Source organism: Danio aesculapii, chromosome 12 (assembly GCF_903798145.1).
Source record: "Danio aesculapii chromosome 12, fDanAes4.1, whole genome shotgun sequence".
NCBI lineage: Eukaryota > Metazoa > Chordata > Actinopteri > Cypriniformes > Danionidae > Danio > Danio aesculapii.
Window position 1 is genome coordinate 45,499,452 of NC_079446.1, and position 25,000 is coordinate 45,524,451.

General features: G+C 33.6%; 1 protein-coding gene across 2 annotated transcripts in view; it reads right to left on the reverse strand.

Moving 5' to 3' along the window:
• The window catches only part of dock1 (dedicator of cytokinesis 1), a 927,369-nt gene that overhangs the window by 42,251 nt on the left and 860,118 nt on the right, over positions 1-25,000 (reverse strand). For both annotated transcript variants that reach the window (XM_056470102.1, XM_056470100.1), the window contains exons 45-46: positions 19,885-20,061; positions 18,610-18,693 (exon numbers count right to left, since the gene is read on the reverse strand). In XM_056470102.1, coding sequence (XP_056326077.1) covers positions 18,610-18,693; positions 19,885-20,061 — 261 coding nt within the window. The remainder of the gene's footprint in view (positions 1-18,609; positions 18,694-19,884; positions 20,062-25,000) is intronic.

Genomic DNA, 25,000 nt, shown 5'->3' on the forward strand with positions numbered 1-25,000 from the left:
TGTTCTGTGTTTGTCTGAGGTAATTAGTCTACCGAATTGTGTATATTCCATACAAAGCAATAAGCTGATGAGTCAGTTCTTGTCACATGACTCACAGTTTTCAACTGGGGCGCCTGGAAAATCAGCAAAAGATGCAATATGTGAACAACCCCATAAGCAGCTACACTTCTCTTCACATTCAGAAGATACCTTCACTCAGCACAAAATTTCAATTTAGCCTGTTTAGGCTCAGTTGGACCGCTGTGTTTTTAAACGTCAGTGTCCTCTTTGGCGACGAGTGTTGTCACAGAATACTTTCTATTCAAGTGTTTAAACAAGTTGCTGGTCGAGTTAAAAGCAGTCGAAAGTTCTTTAGAGACTGGACATATGCTGCATTTCACAGTAATATTTTTGTTTTTACGCTCAATGAAATCAAAGTAATGTCTGCATTTCAACTTAAAGAAGCAAACACGCTTGTCAGCATCCATCATTTCAGCTTGTGTTTTCCAGCAATTTAAAGGCGCATGCTCATTGACTGACATTGCAGCGGAAAACGTGATGTAAAATAAGCTTTTTTACCCCTCTAAAAACTCTATTTGTAAGGTAAGTAACGCAATTACACTGACTTTAGTAACTGTAATTAAATTACACAAATTTAAAATGTAATTATTTACATTATTGCGTTTACCAAAAATGCAATTAGAATATAGTAACGAGTTACACCCAACTCTGAAAACCAACATAACCAACTTGCACCTATAATGTCACCAATTTCTATAAACATACAGCGGCAAAAATAAGTATTGAACACATCATGCTTTTTTTTTTCCTGGGAATACTATTTCTAAAGGAGCTGTTGGCATGGAATTAAACCAGATTTTGGTAAAAATCCAAACATAAAAACAATAAAATCTGAAAAATGAGTTCTGTGTAATAACAATGAAACACAAGGAGAAAGCACTGAACTACAGAAATACTTTTAATACTTTATATAAAAGCCTTTTTTTGGTGCTGGCAGCTTAAAGACGCCTCTCATACGGAGAATGAAGTCACGTGCATTGCTCAGATGTGAGTTTTTCCCAGACTTCAACAGTGTGTAAAAATCTTGATGGTTGTGTGGGTCCTGTCTATCAAATCTGAGCTTTATTTTGTATTTTCTATTGGATTCAAGTCAGGCGATTGGCTGGGCCATTCTACAGCTTGATTTTCTTTCTCTGAAAGCATCTGAGAGTCTACTTGGCTGTGTTTTGCATCATTGTCTTGCTGAAATGTCCACCCTGGTTTTAACTTCATCCTCCTGCTAATGTAGATGTTGGACTTAAGCAGCAGATATTCATTTACAATGAGGAAGAGCAGAGGGTTGCTGAAGAACTACTGAAAGATTTCAGTTGCTGTCTGGGCTTTCACTGCAGAACTACACCTCCCTTTCTTCATGTGTTCAATACTTTTACCCTGAATCATTTTATTTTATTATGCATAACTAAATTTGTAAACTAGATTTGTTTTCTTAGCATATATGGATTTCTTAGGTTGTTACCAACATCTGGGGAATGTTTCAAGTCAATGGTAACGTGTTCCATATTTACTTTCACCACTGTATATACACATATACATATATGCACCTAGACTGCAGCTCTGCACAGGAAATTTGGCCAGAGGAGAAATGGTCTTGCCTAACTGAGCCTGGTTTCTCTCAAGTTTTTTTCCATCACTTTCATCAACTTGTGAAGTTTGTTCCTCGCCACTGGCTTGCTTCATCTTGGGACTTGTGGAGCTGCACATCGATGGATTTGCTCTTCAGTGTTTGGACTTTCAGCAGTGAAAATTAAACTACACTGAACTAAACTGAACATCAAGTCTGAAAACTGGACTGACACTGCTTCAATTTACTATAATCTTATGTGTTTAGCTACTTTGACACAATCTACATTGTAAAAGCGCTAAAAAAAGATGGATTTAATTGAATAAACTTTACATATACTTTGATTATAGATCTGCTTATATACAGTATCTGTTTTTGGTTTATTATTATTACTATTTGGTTTAGATATTTAAAATATTAAATGTGTCTATTGTTTAATATCTGCTTAAGTATGTGTTAAGAAAACACTAAGGTGTTAATAATAAGCTCAGCTATTAATTAGCTGAGATAACAGTTGACTGAGATTGATCACATGGCTTTAGTTCTGCTTGTTTTACACCTGTAAACAATTTTTTTAAAATCCCCATAATAAAAACAAGGCCTGACCTATAAAAATGTAGACATGAAAACCAAACAACAACTAAAACCATAGAGACTTTTGTGTTGATTTTATAGTATCTACTGTCCATGCAAAATACAGTTAGATGGCTCCTACTGCACTGCTGAAATATACAAATGCAAATTCACTCAGAAACCTGATTTAAGAGACAAACTTTGATGTTGGCTAGAGAAAACCTGAGCAGAAAATCTGAAGTAGATTTAAAAGCTTGAAGTTTGAAGGTGCTCAGTTTGAAGCAATTTAAAGTTTGAAAAAGCAGCACTTTTAAAAGCGGACATTTTTAGGTGAGGTGGTCAGAGGCGGTTATTTTTTATTAAAACGTGATGGTAAAAACTTCATAGGTGGTCATGAGTAAAAACGGACAGCTTGACATTTCTAGTAGTCTAAAGACCTGCTAGTTGATGGCCATGAGGACAAAGTTTGGACTAGTTTGCAATGTTTTAAGGATTTCAGTCATTTATTTTTATCTTTTTGATCGCACTTGCTATTGATAAAAATTCTATCATCATTTACATTCTTTGTTCTCATATATATATAAAAATCTGAAAAATGTCTTAGCATTTGGCTTGTCCATACAACAGAAGTCAATTACAGTGCTGTTTACATTTACATTTAGTAAAGTGGTCCCCAACCTTTTTATCACCATGGACTGATCAACGCTTGACAATTTTACCACAGCCCGGAGGGAGGGGAGAGAGAGAGAGTGTGTGTTTACGTAAATTGCAAGGTGACCATCAACTGTTTTCTCAGAGGATGACAAGCTGACCAAACACTGCTGTCACTCTGATACAAGTTTTATTTATGGAGAAATTTAAAAAGCACTGCATTGTTTGGGTGTTCTGTGGTTGTCTGAGGTAATTAGTCTATCAAAATTTCTATATTCCATACAAAGTATGAAGCTGATCTGTCAGTTCTTGTCACGTGATTTGCGGTGTGCTTGCAGCATTCATTCAACTGAGTGCATCTGTGAACCTCTATTGGAAATAGGGGTGGGCGAATCGATCCTAACATCGATAGTATCGATACCAACATTGGTATTGGAATTTGTTTCACATTTATTTGATTAAAGACACTGAAGACATGCTAAAAGAGAAATGGTTTTGTTATTATATTATTGTTTCTGAACAAAAACCCCAAACTGAAGTAAAAAAAAATCATTGTTCTCTAGTAATAAGTTTGTGTTTGCAAATCTAGATTATTACAATAATAAAAATGGTTTATTTGGCTTAAAAGTGTTTAAATTTGTCCTGGGTTTTAACATATACAGTTGATTTCTAATAACTGATTTATTTGATCTTTGCCATGATGACAGTAAAAAAAATATTAGACTAGATATTTTTCAAGACACTTCTATACAGCTTAAAGTGACATTTAAAGGCTTAACTAGGTTAATTAGGCAGGTTAGGGTAATTAGGCAAGTTATTGTATAACGATGGTTTGTTCTGTAAACTATCGAAAACATTTTGCTTAAAGCGGCTAATAATTTTGACCTTAAAATGGTTCATTAAAAATGTAAAAACTGCTTTTATTCAAGCCAAAATAAAAGAAATAAAGACTTTCTCCAGAAGAAAAAATATTATCAGACATACTGTGAAAATTTCCTTGCTCTGTTAAACATCATTTGGGAAATATATATATATATATATATATATATATATATATATATATATATATATATATATATATATATATATATATATATATATATATATATATATATATAAAACATTCAAAGGGGCACTAATAAGTCTGACTTCAACTGTACATCATACCTGACATCACTCCCGTTTTTCCCAGGAGTCTCCCGTATTTCACGCCCATCTCACATTTTGTTCTGTCTCCCAGAAAACTCCCAAAATTTAACCCCTCCCCCACTGCTCAGCTTTTTGGTACAGTCTTTAACACCCCCGGATCGCTGACATTGGTGTAATGTACGATCGCACCCCCCCCCCCCACACACACACCACACCACACACACACACACACACACAGACTTTTCGTAATTTCCAGCATGCCACTCCAACCCAGGTTTTCGGAGTCAAATGTTGGCAGGTACGCTGTACATTTAATTATAGCTACTTTGAGAACATTTAACTCATAAATCATCACACACTGTTCTCCCCTACAGAAAAGTACATTTAGGTTGAAATACATGCTTTTTAAAGTAAAAGTATTAGTATCGGTATCAATATCTGTAATACTGACCCTGTATTTACTTGGTATCGGACCGATACCAAACGCTGAAATATCGTCCAGCCCTAATTGGAAATATCGACTTGCGCGCAGAAAAGGCGCGACATGCAAAAACCCCGTAAAAGGCCGCCGTTGATTGCGATCTCCAGCAGCTGATCTTCTTGCACAGACATGCTGGATTGACTGAATTTGTTGACAAATGGGTTGCTTATCAATTCCTTGGCAGTTCGCGGGTCCTTTTCTGGGCCTTTTCCCCTTAGCAAAAAAACTTTCCAAAGACGTCTGTTTCTTATTTATTTTCATGCTTGTGGGTTAAATTTAGGTGCTTAAGTGACTGAGATGTAAACGAGAGAATACGGTCATTTTTCAAAATAAAGGATCTTTCAAAATAAAAGATAGTTCAGACTCGGAGAATAAATAAAACGGAAATAAATAATGATTTCTTGTGTGACCCAGTACTAATTGATCCACAGACTGGTCCCAGTCCACAGCCCAGTGGTTGAGGACCACTGATTTAGCAGATGCTTTTGTCCAAAGCTACTTACAATTGAGACATTAAGCAATTCTACAAGGCAATACACACGACAAGGGCTAATTATACCAATAAAAACTGTTAGTGCTCAGAGATTTAAGAGATTTAAGTTTTTTTTTTATTAGAGGAAAGACCTGTTTCTACAGGTGGTTTGTCAAGCCCACTCACCTGTGTGAAGCACACTCAGAATTGTACAATATTTTGAGGTTGTCATGTGGAGTTTGGTACTGAATAATCAAAATATCTTATTGCACTTCCACTTTTTTACATATTAACAAAAAAACAACAGATTAAAGCAAGCCGTTGATTATGTTAATTCTCTATAAACACATTTAAAACTTTGATTGTGTGAAATACACATTTTCCAGTGTTTTTGAGGTGTTGTTAGGGTGTTCTGTGTGGTTGATAAACTATTGCTATGCAGTTTCTAACGTGTTCTGAGAAGGTTGGACTAACTAATCACATAACTTCAGCTGCACTTGTTTTATTCTTGACAACAGCAGGAACAAAAACCTCAAATCACTGATGCACTTGTCATGGTTCCTGTGCAGGAATCTCTCTGAGGACGAAATAAATTTAGAAACACCCAAAAGGTAAAAAAAAAAAAAAAAAGTTAAAACTGAATTGATAAGTTATGAAGCAGCACTGAGAGACATGAGAGTTCATCTGGAGTTCAAGTCTAAATTATCACAAGCTGCACAGCAGTATATGACAATTACAGACTTATTGAGTGCAACAGTTGGGTTCAAACAGTACTTTTAACTGAAAAAGGAAAGAGAACTTAGACCTGTTGGTAATTGATTGTACATGCTTTTGTTGAACCATCTGTTCACATTAATTAAACAGATTTTTAAAACAATCGTATAGCAGACAATCAACACATTTAAGTGGATAATTTTATATATTTAAAACATGATAGTATTGCAGTTCATCATGGCATTTTAGTTTTAATCCCCTTTAAAGCCATGATGCCTTGTTTATGGTCTTTGTCCAATTTTACACATATTTCCTTCAAATCAAACATGAAATGTCTTCAGGCCAGGGCTATCTGTCCTTTAGGGTGTGGCTATCAGTCCATTGGGGCGTGGCTATAAGTCCTTTAGGGCATGACTATTGCTCCTTTAGGGTGTGGCTATCAGTCCTTTAGGGCGTGGCTATACGTCCTTTAGGGCGTGGTTATCAGTCCTTTAGGGCATGGCTATTGCTCCTTTAGGGCGTGGCTATCAGTCCTTTAGGGTAGGTCTATCTGTCCTTTAGGGCATGGCTATCAGTCCTTTAGGGTGTGGCTCTCTGTCCTTTAGGGCGTGGCTATCAGTCCTTTAGGGCGGAGCTATCAGTCCTTTAGGGCATTGCTATCATTCTTTTAGGGCGTGGCTATCAGTCCTTTAGGGTGTGGCTATTTGTCCTTTAGGGCATGGCTATTGCTCCTTTAGGGCGTGGCTATAAGTCCTTTAGGGTAGGTCTATCTGTCCTTTAGGGCATGGCTATCAGTCCTTTAGGGTGTGGCTCTCTGTCCTTTAGGGCGTGGCTATCAGTCCTTTAGGGCGGAGCTATCAGTCCTTTAGGGCATTGCTATCATTCTTTTAGGGCGTGGCTATCAGTCCTTTAGGGTGTGGCTATTTGTCCTTTACGGCGTGGCTATCAGTCTTTTAGGGTAGGTCTATCTATCCTTTAGTGTAGGGCTATCAGTCCTTTAGGGCGTGGCTATCAGTCCTTTAGGGCGTGGCTATCAGTCCTTTAGGGCGGGGCTATCAGTCCTTTAGGGCGTCGCTATCATTCCTTTAGGGCGCGGCTATCAGTCATTTAGGGTGTGGCTATCTGTCCTTTACGACGTGGCCATCAGTCCTTTAGGGTAGGTCTACCAGTCCTTTAGGGTAGGGCTATCAGTCCTTGAGGGTGAGGTTCTCTTTCCTTTAGGGCCTAGCTATCAGTCCTTTATGGCGGGGCTATCAGTCCTTTAGGGTGGGGCTATCAGTCCTTTAGGGTGGGGCTATCTGTCCTTTAGGGCCTGGCTATCAGTCCTTTAGGGTGTGGCTATAAGTCCTTTAGGGCATGGCTATCTGTGCTGTAGGGCATGGCTATCTGTGCTGTAGGGTGTGGCTATCTGTGCTTTAGGGCGAGGCTATCAGTCTTTTGGGGTGTGGCTATCAGTCCATTAAGATGGGGCTATCAGTCCTTTAGGGTAGGTCTAATTGTCCTTTAGGGCATGGCTATCAGTACTTTAGGGCTGGGCTATCTGTACTTTGGGGCAGGGCTACGAGTCATTTAGGGTGGGTCTGTCTGTCTGTCCGTCCATCCATCCATCCATCCATCCATCCATCCATCCATCCATCCATCCATCTATCTATCTATCTATCTATCTATCTATCTATCTATCTATCTGGGCATGTCTCGTTTCTGCTCTGCCTTCACCAATTCATCAATATTTCATTTTGTTAGCAACACCCATCTTCCACTCATGGCTTGCTCACTAATCTTCAGGTTGCATTAGCAGCTGAAGTTCTGCCCTCGCCTGTGTAAAGTGTGTGTGTCAGTGCACAGGCTAACATGAATGGAGCCGAGCTCACAAAAGCACCTGACGTCAATGAATAACAGCACAGAATAGCTGAATCCTTATATAAAGAGAGCAGGACCCAGCGGCACAAAGAGGTGAAAGCCAAGCTTAATCAACAGCTCAAATCTGCCGGGGATTGTCCTGCCTTCTCCACCGCTGTTTACATGAGTGGTGTGTCAGCCGGTTTGACAGGGCATCAATAGCGGCCTGTGAAAAATGTACACGAGGCCTGTTCTGCCTTCAGGACAGGCCGCATCGATCGCCATATCTAGCCGAAAAAGTGGCTTCGGGTCCCTCATGTGCTGTCAAACACAAACTCCCGGCACAGTTCAAGTGTTTTATGAACTGTGCAGCATCACTGTATTTTTATGGAGCATAAATATTTTTCTTTTATCGTATAACGTGCTGCAACTTATACTGAGTGCGTAGGTGCCCACACGCTTTTTATATAATTGATTTTTCCAACAGGCATTTTTTCTTTGATTTTGGTTAAATCATCGTAGGGCAGCACAGTGGCTTAGTGTGTAGCTCATCAAGAAGGTCGCTGGTTTGAGTCCCGGCTGGGCTAGTTGGCATTTCTTACCAGAGTTCGCATGTTCCTCCAGGTGCTCTGGTTTCCCCCACAGTCCATACACATGCGCTATAGGGGAATTGAATACACTAAGTTGGCCATAGTTTATGTGTGTGAATGAGAGTGTATGGGTGTTTCCCAGTACTGGGTTGCAGCTGAAAGGGCATCCACTGCATAAAACACATGCTGAAATAGTTGGTGGCTAATTCTGTTGTGGCAACCACTGATAAAGAGACTAAGCCAATAAAAATAAATGAATGAATAAATTATTGTAACCCATGATGAACCAAATAAACACTCACACATACACCACGGCCAATTTAGTTAATCAATTCACCTATAGCACATGTGTTTGGACTGTGGAGCACCTGGAGGAAACTCACGCAACACTGGGAGAACATGCAAACTCCACACAGAAACGCCAACTGGCCCAGCCGGCACTCGAACCAGGGACCTTCTTGCTGTGGGGTGACAGTACTAACCACTGAGCCACTGTGCTGCACAAACATATTATTATTATTATTTTTAATTATAATAATTTATTATACAAAGATTATTATTCTTTTTAGCAAATATTTCTGTATTGCTATTTTAATGCTTTATCGAAGTGGGTGGAGCTAAATATCTCATTTGGCACAATTCGCTCACTGCAGCTCTGATTGGTGGCTTTTCTGCACAGTATTAATGTAATGCTATTAAGTAAGTCTGCTATTAGGTATGATTGTTTAAAAATAAGCCAAAAGACAGTGAGCAGATGGTTTAAAGTGCATACAATCCATTATAACAGCTTGAGGTTTTAGACGAAGGTTTACTGTTAATAATTAATTTTCCTTATGTCAAAAACGAATCAAGTAATTTTACATTCAACAATTATATTATAATATATTATGGACACTATAAATTATTTAAATGATAAAATGTGATTTACATACAAATGTTATTTATTATAGTTTGGTTTATTTATTAATTTATTTATTCTTTGCAATAAATAAACAACGATTAACTACAGTTGAAGTCAGAATATTTAGCCCCCCTGAGTTTTTAACCCCCGTTTTTTCCCCCAATTTCTGTTTAACAGAGAGAAGTTTTTTTTTCAACACATTTCTAAACATAATAGTCTTAACTCATCTCTAATAACTGATTTATTTTATCTTTGCCATGATGACAGTAAATAATATTTGACTAGATAATTTTCAAGACACTTCTATACAGCTTAAAGTGACATTTAAAGGCTTATCTGGGTTAATTAGGTTAACTAGGCAGGTTAGGGTAATTAGGCAAGTTATTGTATGATGATGGTTTGTTCTGTAGACAGTCGGAAAAAAAAAATTGCTTAAAAATGGCTTAAAATGGTTCATATAAAATTAAAAACTTGTTTTATTCTAGCCGAAATAAGACTTTCTCAAGAAGAAGAAATATTATCAGACACACTGTGAAAATGTCCTTGCTCTGTTAAACATCATTTGGAAAATATTTTAAAAAGAAAAAAAAAAAAATTTAAAGGGGGGCTAATAATTCTGACCACGGTATGCAATTTTCAGCCGATGCTACTTTATTTTTAATGTTCATCCATGGCTTACCTAAGTGAGCTGAACATTGCTAAAGAGGAGATGCTTATTTTGGTGTCAATATCAAAATAAAAATGTACGAAAAAGATATACAGTAGTCAACATTTGAAGTGAATCAAAAGCTTTCATCAAAGTTGTCTTCAAATACGACTGAACAACATCTTGTCTTATACACAGAGTTCATACACATTTTTACTACTAAAATTCCATGATTTTTCCTTGATTTCTCCAAGACTTTCAAGTAAATGTTCATGACCTACTGTTTCATGTAATGTCTACATATGCGTGGTAAAAGAAAAACAGTGCATGTTCAAATTTATTACAGCATATTGTTACGAGTAGTTGTGGTGTAGTGTGTGTGGAGTTTTTCTCTTTCTCTCTCTCTCATTTCCAATTATTTGCAGGTGCAGCGGATTATGTCGGATCATGATTGGCGCTTAGATTGGCGGCGGCTGTATTTAAAACCTCAGAGCATGGATTCGCCGGCTCCCCGCTCTCTTGATTCCCCGCTTGTTAATTCTCTGTGGAGATATTATTGCTCGAGTTTGTTGCTGATGTCTCTTATATGGCGTTTTGTGAGATGCCGATGTAAAGTTGTACATTCTAACCAGAGAAACCCGGTTTTCTGTCTCCCTGTCTGGCTTGGAGCATGGTAGGGAGGTTTGGTGCCTTCTGTTTATTATTTTCGTTTTCTCCTGTGTTGTTAGTAGGGAGGTAAGTTTTCTGTATTTTATTTTTCTTATCTATTTTCCAGAGAAGTTTATTCTAAATTAGTTAGCTTGGTTTATTGTCATTTATTTTGGCTGAACCCCTCCCGATGTTATTTTTGCTCCTTATTTTCTGTAAATAAATCATATTATCTTGTTAATTCTAAGTGGTTTGTGTTTTTGGTTTATATTTTGGGGAGAGCGAGCGCGGGGGCACCAGGGATTACATTTTTAATCCCTGTTATCTTGTTATGTTTTGGTTAAACCACTTTTTGATTAAGGATTTTTAATTTAATTCGTAACAATATCATAAAACGCCACAATCTATTTAGTTTGAGTTTATATCTATGTAAAATTTATTTAGATAATGCTTACACCGCACTACTAATGTGAGAGTATGTGATTGGCCAAGGACAGAAAAGAAGTAAATAACCTATATTCAAGTACACAGATATCTGTTTTCTGCTTTTCCAAAACTTTTCCAGGCCTGGAAAATGCCATGTCAAAATTCCATGACTTTTCCAGGTTTTCCATGACCGTATCAACCCTGTATATAATTTTGAAAATATTCTTCGATCCACTTTAAATGTTGACCACTGCAGATATTACAAACCAAGAAAGCATATAGAGCAGGGGTGTCCAAACTTGTCCTGGAGGGCCGGTGTCCAGCAGATTTTAGCTCCAACTTGCCTCAACACACCTGCATGGATGTTTCTAGAAAGCCTAGTAAGTGCTTGATTAGCTAGCCCAGGTGTGTCTGATTGGGGTTGGAACTAAACTTTTCAGGACACCGGCCCTCCAGGACCGAGCTTGGACATGCCTGCTATAGAGTGTGTACATACTAAACTATAATGTAAATGTACTGTGTATTTATATAGCACATTTAATTGTGTATGATCATGCTTACACAATGAGGGGTCTCTCCACATCACCACCAGTGTGCAGCATCCGCTTGGATGATGCCCTGGCAGCCACAGGACAACAGCGCCAGTGTGCTCACCACACATCAGCTAAAGGAGGAGTGGAGAGACAGTGATAGAGCCAATTCAGTGGATGGGGATGATTAGGAGGCCATGATGAGTAAGGGCCGATGGAGGGAATTTGGCTAGGACACCAGGATTACACCCCTACTCTTTATGAGAAGTGCCATGGGATTTTTAATGACCACAGAGAGTCAGGACCTCAGTTTAACATCTCATCTGAAAGATGGCGCTCACTGACAGTATAGAGTCTCCTTCACTATACTGGGGCATTAGGACTCATGCAGATCACAGGTTGAGCGCCCCCTGCTGGCCTCACTAACACCACTTCCAACAGCAACCTAGTTTTCCCATGTGGTCTCCTATCTAGGTACTGACCAGGCTCAGCTCTGCTTAGCTTTAGCGAGTAACCGGTCTTGGTCTGCAGGGTGATATGGCTGTGGCGATCACCCTGATTTGAACATATTGGGTTTTTTTTCAAAAAAGAAAAAGTTTTCTGTTCATATAATAAAGAAAGCATCCGTTTCATGCTGTCACCGTAATTGATTTGTGTCATCATCTTTGTGGAGAAACACCACACACACAAACACACAGATCTATGTATGAAACACATCTGAGGTGAGACAAAGCAAGAGACATATTTTATACTCTGACAGAATGACAGCCGCTGTAACTCATCTGATGCAAATGTCCTGACCTGACATCAGGAAAATAAAGCGCTATGAAAAGCTCAAGTCAAAAACTACAAGATTGAAACATTCAACAAACAAAATCAAAGCACCTCCGTCAAATCAGAAATACATGGCTGTTGTTCAACAAAACGCTTCATTTGCATTTCTCTTTAAATGTCTACAGAATTGCAAGCATGTTACTAAGCTGTCACCAATAGACCTCATTACATTTTAAATGTATTTTATTTTTACTTACAACTTCTATTGCTGTATTAAAGAATTTATATTTCTATTATAATATTTTATTTAAACATACATTTATATTTTTTTCTCAAGTTTAATATATTGTAGTAGTATATTTAATCTGTTAGTTATACGTTAGGTTCATACAGTAAGATTCTGTGTGCATAAATGCGTCTTTTTGAAAACCTAATAATTGAACCTGCTTAGATTAATGTACTGTCATTTACTTTGTTTACTCAATTACATTTTTTTTTTATTCAGAAAAAAGAGCACTTCTTGTCAAAAATATACAAATTATAAAGATAAATTATTTAAATATCCTGCTAGCTAGCTTACAGTATGAAACATTCAATATTTATCTAGTCTTTATCTATTTTTGTTATAAATCAAACTCAAAAATAGATTTTTATTTAATGATAAATACATTTATAGAGTAACTAAAATATAAAAAGAATGAATGAATGAATAAATAAATGTAAAAAAAAATATTATACTGTTTATTTTAGGTCTGATAATAATAATATTTATAATTATTATTTTAATTATATAAAAAATAAGATCATGAATACACATTAAGTAACAATGAATTACCATATTTATAAATAAACTGCTTAAAAATGTAAAAAAATATATTTTATTTGTTAATAAATACAGAGTAAGTAAAATAAAATGAATAAATAAATATGTAAAAAAATAATCATTACTGTTTATTCTAAGTCTGATTTAGTCTAAGGCTAAGTAATAAATAAGTCTGATAATTCTTTATAACAACCAAATAATAATAATAATAATAATAATAATTATTATTATTATAAAAACAATAAGGTCATGATAATAAAATAATAACTTTTTGAGTAGTAATTAATAAGAAATGAATTACTGTGCCTTAATAAATAAACTTGTACACATTCATAAGTATTCAGTATTAATTACATAATAACAATATTATGAATAAATGATGATCAATAATGAATTACTGCCTTTATAAATAAACATCTAGATATTCATAAATATTTAATATTAATAACATAATAATAATAATAATAATATGAATAGCCGATGATTGATAATGAATTACTGTTTTTATGAATGAAAATCTAGACATTCACAAATAATTAATAATTAATAGTAATAATAAAATAACAATATTATGAATAGCCAATGATTAATAATGAATTACTGCTTTTATAAATAAACATCTAGACATTCATAGTACTTAATAATAATAAAAAATAATAATATTATGAATAGCCGATTATTAATAATTACAGTCTTTATAAATGAACATCTAGATGCTCATAAATATTTAATAATAATAATATAATAACAATATTATATATAGCCGATGATTAATAATGAATTACTGTCTTTATAAAAAAAACATCTAGACATTCATAAATATTTAATATTAATAAAATAATAATAATATGAATAGCAGATGATTAATAATGAATTACTGTCTTTATAAATGAAAATCTAGACGTTCACAAATAATTAATAATAATAGTAATAATAAAATAACAATATTATGAATAGATGATGATTAATAATGAATTACTGTCTTTATAAATGAACATCTAGACATTCATAAATATTTAATAATAATAATAATAAAATAACAATATTATAAATAGCCGATGATTAATAATGAATAACTGTCTTTAAAAATTAACATCTAGACATTCATAAATATTTTATATCAATAACATAATATTAATATGAATAGCCGATGATTAATAATGAAATACTGTCTTTATAAATAATCATCTAGACATTAATAAATAATTAATAGTAATAATAAAATAACAATATTATGAATAGATGATTAATAATGAATTACAGCCTTTATAAATAAACATCTAGACATTCATAAATATTTAATAATAATAATAATAATAAAATAACAATATTATATATAGCCGATGATTAATAATGAATAACTGTCTTTATAAATAAACATCTAGACATTCATAAATATGTTATATCAATAACATAATAATATGAATAGCCGATGATTAATAATGAATTACAGTCTTTATAAATAATCATCTAGACATTAATAAATAATTAATAGTAATAATAAAATAACAATATTATGAATAGATGATTAATAATGAATTACTGTCTTTATAAATAAACATCTAGACATTTATAAACACTCAGTTTCATACACACACGTACACATTAGCAGATGTACTAAAAGGAAGGGTTTCATCAATATGTGACATCTGCTGTGCTCTTCAGATGTTTGTCCTTTCTTTTCATCTTCCTGAAAACACAGCTACAGTACAAGCAGCGTCTTGCCTCGCCTCGTTATGTTTCTGTCCACGTCTCTGAAGCGCACCATCTTTATACTGAGAGTAAAGTATATCAGACACGCGGCTTCATCAGACAAACAGGCTGAACACTGGACAGCTGCTCCACTGATCACACACACACATGCACATACACGAACGCACACACACACTGCAAAGACAAACAGGAGACACGCAAAATCTTTGTGAACAGTGCATTTTAATAATAGTGTGAATTATTTTTTACTTTTTCTTATTTTTTATTTTAATTTTAGTTCATATTTTCATAATTTTTAGGGTGTTAATTCAAGCTAAACAAAAGTACAAATTTTCCTGTGTGTTTTTTTAATTTGTATGAATTTATTTGCATAATTGTCATAGTTGATATAATTTTTAAATACATTTTTTGGGTGTGTTTAGCCATTTTTATTATCAAATTTCATTGTGTATTTTTGACATTTTAATTTATTTAATTTATTTCAATTTGTTAACAGTTTTTTAATATTTTGTTTTATTTAATTTTGTAATTGTAGTAAAATTAATTCAACAAAAACAGATCATTTTTATTTCTGGTTTTGTTATAGCATTAAAATCAAGAAAAACCAAACTACACATTTTCTTGTGTGATTATTGACATTTCAATACACTCGTTTCTTACATTTCTTCATAGTTTTTATTAATATGTGCAGGGCCGGCGCATCCATAGAGGCGACTTAGGCAGCCCCCCAAGGCAGCAGAATAGTGAGGGAGCCGTCCGCGACATCCCCCCACTCCTCACTTTCGTCCACTTTCGGCCCTCACTCCATACTTTCGTACATTCAAAACTTATTATTATTCATTTATTTAAAAAATTTTCATAGTTTATATAATATTGAAATACATTTTTGGGTGTCTTCAGCCAATTTTATCTCAAGTTTTGTTACTGCAGTAAATATAATTCAAGTAAAACTAAACGACTAATTTTCTTGTATGTTTTGTCATTTTTATAAATGTATATATTTTTTAAATAAATAAATATTAAATATCTTCATAGTTTTTTATTCAATTCAATTCAATTCACCTTTATTTGTGTAGCGCTTTTACAATGTAGATTGTGTCAAAGCAGCTTCACTTAGAAGACCATAGTAAATTGGAACAGTGTAGTTCAGTTTTCAGTGTTTAAGTTCAGTTCAGTGTGGTTAATAATCACTACTGAGAGTCCAAACACTGAAGAGCAAATCCAACGATGCGCAGCTCTACAGATCCCGAATCATACAAGCTAGTGGCGACAGCGGAGAGGGAAAAAAAAAACGTCACCAATTGGCAAAAGTGAAGAAAAAACCTTGAGAGAACCAAGCTCAGATGGGCACGACCATTTCTCCACTGGCCAAACATCTAGTGCAGAGCTGCAGTCTAAGCACCGGAGGCTGGAAGCTGGCCTCAGCGAAGACTCGTCTGTACCTGGATCATCACAGGAATCAGTCCCATGCTCTCCACTCCTCCATGACCACCACAGCAGCTGCTCAGGATTTTATTATAAAAATAACTTTCTACATCAAGTATAAGTAAATATGTTTTGTATTTACTATTATGTTTTGTTTTAATAGCTTAAATTTATATTTAGTTTAAGTAAATATTCATATTATTAAACATCTTTGTATTTTTTATTATTTAAAAAAACATTTTAGTACATCAAGTTGAAGTAAACATGTTTTGTATTGAATATTTAGTTTGATTTTAATAGTTTGAAATTATATTAAGTTATATATTTTAATACGTACAATTTAAACAAATAAACAATTCAGTTTAAATGAGATTTTTAGTACAATGTTGTAGCTTTTTCTCTTTTTAAACTTCATATATGTATATATTTTGTCTAAATATAGTTCTTCTACATATTAATTATTATTCATTTGTCAATTTTAGCTTATTTTGTACTTCAGTAAATAGATTAAGTAGAATAAATGACACCCATTTCTCAATCAATCAACATATTTTAGATTTTACAGTATTTCATTCATTCATTTTCCTTTGGCTTAGTCTCTTTATTCATCTGGGGTTGCCACAGCGGAATGAACCGCCAACTTATCCAGCATATGTTTTTACACAGCAGATGCCTTTGCAGCTGCAACTCAGCACCGGGAAACACCCATACACACTCATTCACACACACTCATACACACTCATACACTATGGCCAATTAAGTTTCTTCAATTCCCCTATAGCTCATGTGTTTGGATTGTGAGGGAAACCGGAGCTCCCCGGAGGAAACCCACGCCAACATGGAGAGAACATACAAACTCCACACAGAAATGCCAACTGACCTAGCCGAGAGTTGAACCAGCGACCTTTTTGCTGTGAGTGCTAACTACTGAGCCACCATGTCTCTGTGTCCTACAGTATTTCAGTTAACATATTTATATTAAAAGTTAAACTTGATTCAGATATATGCTTTAAGTTTGCCATGTTCACAGGCCTTAAAAAGTGACAAATGTTTCTATTAATATGCAAAAACAAGAGGTGCGAGCTGGAGAATATCACATAAAATCTGTTAATTCCCTCTGTAAAAAAAGAGCCGTCAGCGGGCGCAGTGTTATTGTGCTGTCTGACACACAGCAGATGTTGTTTCAGAGAGATAAAAATGTAGTTATCACTGCCAGAGGATGTATTTCCCACTAAACAGCAATAAATTAAGCTTGATCAGCGTTAAGATGGTCTTGCGGAGATCTGTATCGCTCACACAAACACAAGCAGCAGGATCTGAGGTGTTGATCTGCCCTGTAACCATCACACAAGCCTGTAGATTCGATGATAGAGTAGTTTACAGACACCAGCTGCTTTATCCGGCAGAGAAACCCAGGAGATTGTCCTTTAAGTAAAACTGAAGAACTGAGATCTCACTGCACGCAAAAAGTGAAGCTTATCAGAAATATACAGTCAAAATTATTCACCCTCCTGTGAAATTTGTACTTTTTCTAAATGTTTTGCAAGTGATGTTTAACAAATGAAAACAATTTTCACAGTATTTCCTATAATATTTTATCAAATGGAGAAGTTCTTATTTCTTTCATTTTGCCAATAAAAGCAGTTTTGACAAAATATGACAGGAAGGTTAAATTATATTAAGTTATATATTTTAATATGTACAATTTAAACAAATAAACAATTCAATTTAAATTAGAATTTTAGTAAAATGTTGTAGCTTTTTCTCTTTTTAAACTTTATATATGTATATATTTTGTCTAAATATAGTTCTTCTACATATTAATTATTCTTCATTTGTCAATTTTTGCTTATTTTGTACTTCAGTAAATAGATTAAGTAGAATAAATGACACCCATTTCTCAGTCAATCAACATATTTTAGATTTTACAGTATTTCATACATTCATACAGTTTTAAAATTTTTAAAAACAATTTTTAAGTCAATATTACTAGCCTTATATATATATATATATATATATATATTGATTGTCTACAGAGCAACCGACTGTTGTCCGATAACTTGCCTAGTTATTCTAACTTGCTTAGCAAATTAACCTAATTAAGCTTTTAAAAGTTACTTTAAGCTGAATTCTAGTATCTTAAAAAATATCTAGTAAAATATTATTTACTGTCATCATGCCAAAGACAAAATAAAATGAGTTAATAAAACTATTATGTTCAAAAATGCGTTGAAAAAACACTTCTCGCCTTTAAGCAACACTTAATACAAATAAACAAATAAAATTTCACAGAGGGTTTATTCATTTTGACTGTATATATATATTTTTTTTTTTTTAATCTGCTCTTTGAAAAAGGAAAGCTTGCACTGATTTATGATACACTACAACATCTTTGTAAAACTAACAAGGAGGCTTAAAAAGTTTTAAACTGCATTAAAAACAAAATACAATCAAAAATGCTTCATTTTATGTCACCATTTACTAAATCAAGACATGCTAATTTCATACAGTAACATCCGTTGATGTTTTACTTGACATTTATGAAAATGCCTGTCTGTCTGTCTGAATGGATGGATGGATGGATGGATGGATGGATGGACAGACAGACAGCAAGTAAACATGAATATATTTACCTGCCAGGCAATCAGATCCTTCAGTCTTTCAATCTTCTCCTGGTCATTTGGATGTTCTAGGAAGTATTTCTCAGTAAAGAACGCCTATGGATGTCAAAACAACAACAGCTTTAACCTTAAAATAAAAATACACAAAATTTTATAAATATGCACACACAAAAAGCCTGAAACATTTCATGAGAATAATTTCATATGTAAGGATGCACTAAATTTCTTATGAACTTTTATTCAAAGATATACTTACCCAACAAAAAATGAAGGAGCATGACCGTTTTAAATAATAATAATAATAATAATAATAATAATAATAATGATAATAATAATAATAATAATAATAATAATAATAATAATAATAATAATAATAATAATAACAATAATAACAGTAATAATATTTAATAATAATAATAATATTTAATAATAATAATAATAATAATAATAATAATAATAATAATAATAATAATGTTTAATAATAATAATAATAATAATAAAAATATTTCATAACAATAATAATAATAATAAAAATATTTAATAACAATAATAATAATAATATTAATAATAATAATAACACAAACAACAACAACAACAACAACAATAATAATAATAATAATATTTAATAATAATAACAACAACAACAACAATAATAATATTTAATAATAATATTTATTAATAATAATAATAATAAATAATAAGACTATATTTAACAGAACAACAATATATTTAATACCAATAATATTAATAAATACAAAATAATATATTTAACAACAACAGTATATTAAATAAAAAAGTAATAATAATAATAATAATGACAATAACAATTATAATAATCAATAGTATTATATTTAACAACAACAACAACATATTTAAAAACATTAACAACAACAACAATAATAATTTTGTTTGTAATACCATTTAATAAATGAATCTATCTTTAACATACGTATTTATTTATTAAATAAATGTAATAACATAATTAAAACATAAAATATTACTTAAATACAAATTAAAACATTCAATTATTAATATTCAGAAATTACGTGCTAGTAAACAGCCATTTTAAACTGCAATGATATGTCACATGATATTTAACATTATTATAATATTTCACAAATACAATAATATTACTGTATCTTTAATCAAATAATTCAACTAAATTATAAGAAACATGTTGCTAACTTTTGGTAGTGTTTAATAAGAAATGGTTCAAATAATAAGCTCCACTTTGCAGTTTTGCACCATAACACAAGTTGCCAGTAATTTATCAGAATAATCTCATACCTTCTCGTAATTAGTAAAGCCGCCCATGACAGCTGGGTCAACGATGCCATTGAGCAGCATAGAGAGGGGGTTGATGGTAAGATTCGGGTCATTGAGGTGACGCTGAACCATGTTGCTGATTTTCTCATTGGTCAGCTGCATGGTCTCCATCGCATTCTCCAGAGGACTGATTTCCTCCTGCACACACAAACAACAGCATTTTTTACTATGTATAATCTAAAAAAATGCCAAGTATGCCCACATTTTATTTTAAGATAAAACTTTCATTATTTATAAACCATTAGCAATGAATTTTAGCTCAATAAACTAATAATTAGCAGCTTATTAATAGTTAGTAAGGTAATAGTTGGGTTTAGCTATGTAGTAGGATTTGGGATGCAGAATTAGTTCATTATCAATGATTACGTTAACATGGACATCAGCCTTATCATTTGCCTTAATCTAAATAAGACAATAATAAGATTAAGGTGTTTACATGAGTTGCTTTTTGAATGTTTCTTAGCACATAATAGCACATAATTCGATGAACATCATTGCGTCACCGCGATATCCACATTTTCTCTGGACGTTCATCTAATTTTGGGTGTTTTATTTTTAATGTGTCATCTTTAACAGCAGTTTGGCACTTTCACTTTCAGTCAGGAACATTTCATGTAGCCCCCTGTGACAAACGAGATATTGGATGCGAGTATCAGTATTATATATTATTTACATTCATAGTTATTTATTTATATACATTTCATAGTTATACTTCCGTCACTTCTGTGTATATATGTGTATGTCGTGTATGATGTGTATGACTTCACTGTGGATGGCAATGTAAGAATTTGTGTACAGGGAAACGTGTTTACTTACTGTGCACATGACGATAAACAAATTGAATTGAATTGAGTATGAACTGCTGGACGAGTGTTGTTTTAATGCGATTTGAAACCGCACGCTGTATGGGAAGACAAAAAAAATGCATTTCGCGATGCAGGTGTCTGTGGTCCTTCACTGAGTCAGTAGGTGCAGAGAATAGTTTGATTGCAGTGTTTACATGTCTGTACTGCACTTCAGTCCACGTCTTAATTCCATTTCTGTTTATTTCGATTACACTTTAGTCTGATTAAATTAATCAAAAATGACTGTTTACATGATAGACTCTTAATCAGAGAATTATCTTAATCATTTTAAAATTAGATTATTGGTGTCCATGTACATGTACTCACTGTCTTTTAAATGATATATCATATAGGTGAACATGCTGAACTTTTGTTTACCAAACATGCGGTTCTAATTCATTTAATTAGCCTTTTAAACCTTAAAAAAAAAGAAAAAGAAAAAAGTAAAAACGCTACTTGTAATTATTTTTGCCAGGTATTCAGCACCTGTACTCTCAAAATCATTTAACAGAAAGCCCTTTTCCCTTTCTTTTTATTTCTTTATTTATTTTACAAACTTCTGAGCAAAAAAAGTAAAAACTGATTCAGTCTGGCCTAATTATAAGTACTAATACAGTGTTAATATCTTAATAATAGGCAGGTAATAAGTTACTAGTGATAAGTGTTACCGCTAACTAACAACTATGTTTCATTAACTAATGTTAACAAGGATGTTAAATACTACAATTAATATACTGTACATTGTTTGTTCATGCTAGTGAATACATTAACTAACATCATGTTAAATGAATTACTCACGCAAAAAAAATAAAAATAAATAAAGCTTTTTTCTCTAACACTAAAGAAGTTATTTTACAGTTAAAACCTGGAACCATTGACTTCCACAGTAGGAAAAACAAATACTATGAAAGTATTACTGTGGAAGTCAATGGTTACAGGCTTTCAGCATTCTTCTTCTAATTATCTTCTTCTGTGTTTATGTTCTTTAACACTAAAGAAGGTATTTTGAAAAAAAAATGAAAACCTGTAACCATTGACTTCCACAGTAGGAAAAACAAATAATATGGAAGTCAATGGTTACAGATTTTTAGCATTCTTCTAAATATCTTCTTTTTTGTTTATATTCTTTAACACTAAAGAAGGTATTTCGAAAATAAACTGAAAAAAAAAATTAACTGCTGACTTCTATAATGGGTAAAAAAAAAACTATGAAAGTCAATGGTTACAGGTTTTCAGCATTCTTCTAATTGTCCTTTTTGTGTTTATATTCTTTAAGACTAAAAAAGGCATTTCAGAGAAAACTGAAAACCTGTAACCATTGACTTCCACAATAGGAAAAACAAATACTATGGAAGTCAATGGTTACAGGTTTTCAGCACTCTTCAAAATATCTTTCCTTTGTGTTTATATTAAGACTAAAGAAGGTATTTTTGAAAAAAACTAAAAACCTGCAACAATTGCCTTCAATAGTAGGAAAAACAAATACAATGAAATACAATAATTATAGATTTTCAGCATTCCTCTAAATATCTTCTTGCGTGTTAATATTATCTAACATTAAAGGAGGTATTTAGAAGAATGCTGAAAACATGTAACCATTGACTTCTATAAAATAAAAAACTAATACTATGGAAGTCAATTGTTACAGGCTTTCAGCATTCCTCTAAATATCTTCTTTTGTTTTCAACAGAATAAAGAAACTCATAAATGTTTAAAACAATAAAAGGGAACTTTAATGTTTGTGTGAACTATCTCTTTAACTAATGGAACCTTACTGTAAACTGTTTATCCCATCAAAACTAAAGGAAAGCATAACATAAATGTGAAAATCAATGGTTACAGGTTTTCAGCATTCCTCTCAATATCTTCTTTTGTGTTTCTTTTCTTTAACACTCAAGAAAGTATTTTGAAGAAAACTAAAAACCTGTAACCATTGACTTTCACAGTAGGAAAAACACATACTACGAAAGTCAATGGTTACGGGTTTTCAGCATTCCTCTAAATATCTTCTTTTGTGTTTCTATTCTTTAACACTGAAGAAGTCATTTTGAAGAAAACTGAAAACCTGTAACCATTGACTTTCACAGTAGGAAAAACAAATATAATGAAAGTCAATGGTTACAGGTTTTCAACATTCTTCAAAATTTCTTCTTTTGTTTTCAACAGAATAAAGAAACACATAAATGTTTGAAACAATTAAAGGGAACTTTGATGTTTGTTTCCCTTTAACTAACTGTTCCCATAAAAAAATTAAAGGAAAGCATAATATAAATATGCATAATCATTTTAACCAATCGCCAAGCAGAAACAACAACTCCAAGCAGTTGTCAGACGTGTTATTGTTATGCAACCAACAAAAGTTACAATCCAACACACAAACTCCACTAATGAGCAGCAAACAAATAAATAAAGTAAATAAGAAACAGATGCATGTTTTTAAATGTGTCCTGCATTCTGTTTACTGATGTACTAATGAATGGGTTAACACATTCTGTTTTCTGTGAGGAACGAATCTCTGGCTCGGGATCCATCACTCATAACGCATCTGTGACAGGATCTGAAATCAATCTGCGAGAGACAGACAGACAGACTGCTCTGATGTGTCTATCTCTGGAAAACCCGAGCCAGGGAGGCTAATGAGAGCGAAAGCACACGTGGAGCGTCAGAGAAAACAATCACAATCTGAGCGGCGCGGCGAGACGGAGAGAGCTAAAAAGAGATGGTGCAAATTAGAACGGATAAACACACCGGGGCATCCAATCTGGAAATCACATGATGCCAGAGCCGCTCTGCTGCTAAATATTTGCACGCAGCGTGCCAATACACGAAAGCAGGATTCACACAGAGCCGGACGCATTCTGGACGACATGATCAGAATGAACATGATGGAATTAGAGAGAGAGAGAGAGAGAGAGAGAGAGAGAGAGAGAGAGAGAGAGAGAGAGAGAGAGAGAGAGAGAGAGAGAGAGAGAGAGAGAGAGAGAGAGAGAGAGAGAGAGAGAGAGAGAGAGAGAGAGAGAGAGAGAGAGAGAGAGAGAGAGAGAGAGAGAGAGAGAGAGAGAGAGAGAGAGAGAGAGAGAGAGAGAGAGAGAGAGAGAGAGAGAGAGAGAGAGAGAGAGAGAGAGAGAGATAGAGTTAAGCAAACCAAACTCATTTGCCTTATTTTAAATATTCTGCACTGTTTTTACTTTGTTTTTTGATACTCTGTTTTGACTATATTATGTTTATTATTATTATTATTATCATTATTACTATACACTACCTGACAAAAGTCTTGTCTCCTATCCAAGTTTTAGGAACAATAAATAATAACTTGACTTCTAGTTGATCATTTGGTATCAGAAGTGGCTTATATGAAAGGCAAAGGCCTCTAGATTACGCTTATTTAACTAAAATAAAATATGATCATGTCTTGATTTATAATTATTTCATTAGGACAGTAAGGTCTGACTTTGCTTAGACACAAGTCTTGTCCTTAACAGAAATAATGTCCAGTATAGAATATGTGGTCATGCTGCAGTGGAAACAGAATGAACATTGTGTCTGACTCCATCATGAGCTTGGAGGACTGCATCCATACATCTCTGCAATGACTCAAATCACTGATTAATAAAGTCATCTGGAATGGCAAAGAAAGCGTTCTTGCAGGACTCCCAGAGTTCATCAAGATTAACTGGATTAATCTTCAATGCCTCCATCTTACCCCAGACATGCTCAATTATGTTCATCTCTGGTGACTGGGCTGGCCAATCTTGGAGCAGCTTGACCTTCTTTGCTTTCAGGAGCTTTGATGTGGAGGCTGAAGTATGAGAAGGAGCGCTATCCTGCTGAAGAATTTGCCCTCTCCTGAGGTTTGTAATGTAATGGGCAGCACTAATATCTTGATACCTCAGACTGTTGATGTTGTTATACACTCTGCAGATCTCTCGCTCGCCCCCATACTAGATGTAACCAACAGAGGATTCATCGGAAAAATCTACCTTCTGCCGCTATCAACTAGAAGTCAAGTTGTTATTTGTTGGTCTTACAACTGGGATCGACAACAAGATTTTGTCAAGTAGTAAAAGCTTAACTAGGTTAATTAGGTTAACTAGGAGAGTTAAGGTAATTAGGCAAGTTATTGTAACGATGGTTTGCTCTGTATATAGCTTAAAGGGACTAATAATTTTTAAAACTTTAAAAATAACATTCTATTCCCACTTATTCCCCCTATGCCCTATTCGTTTAGAACA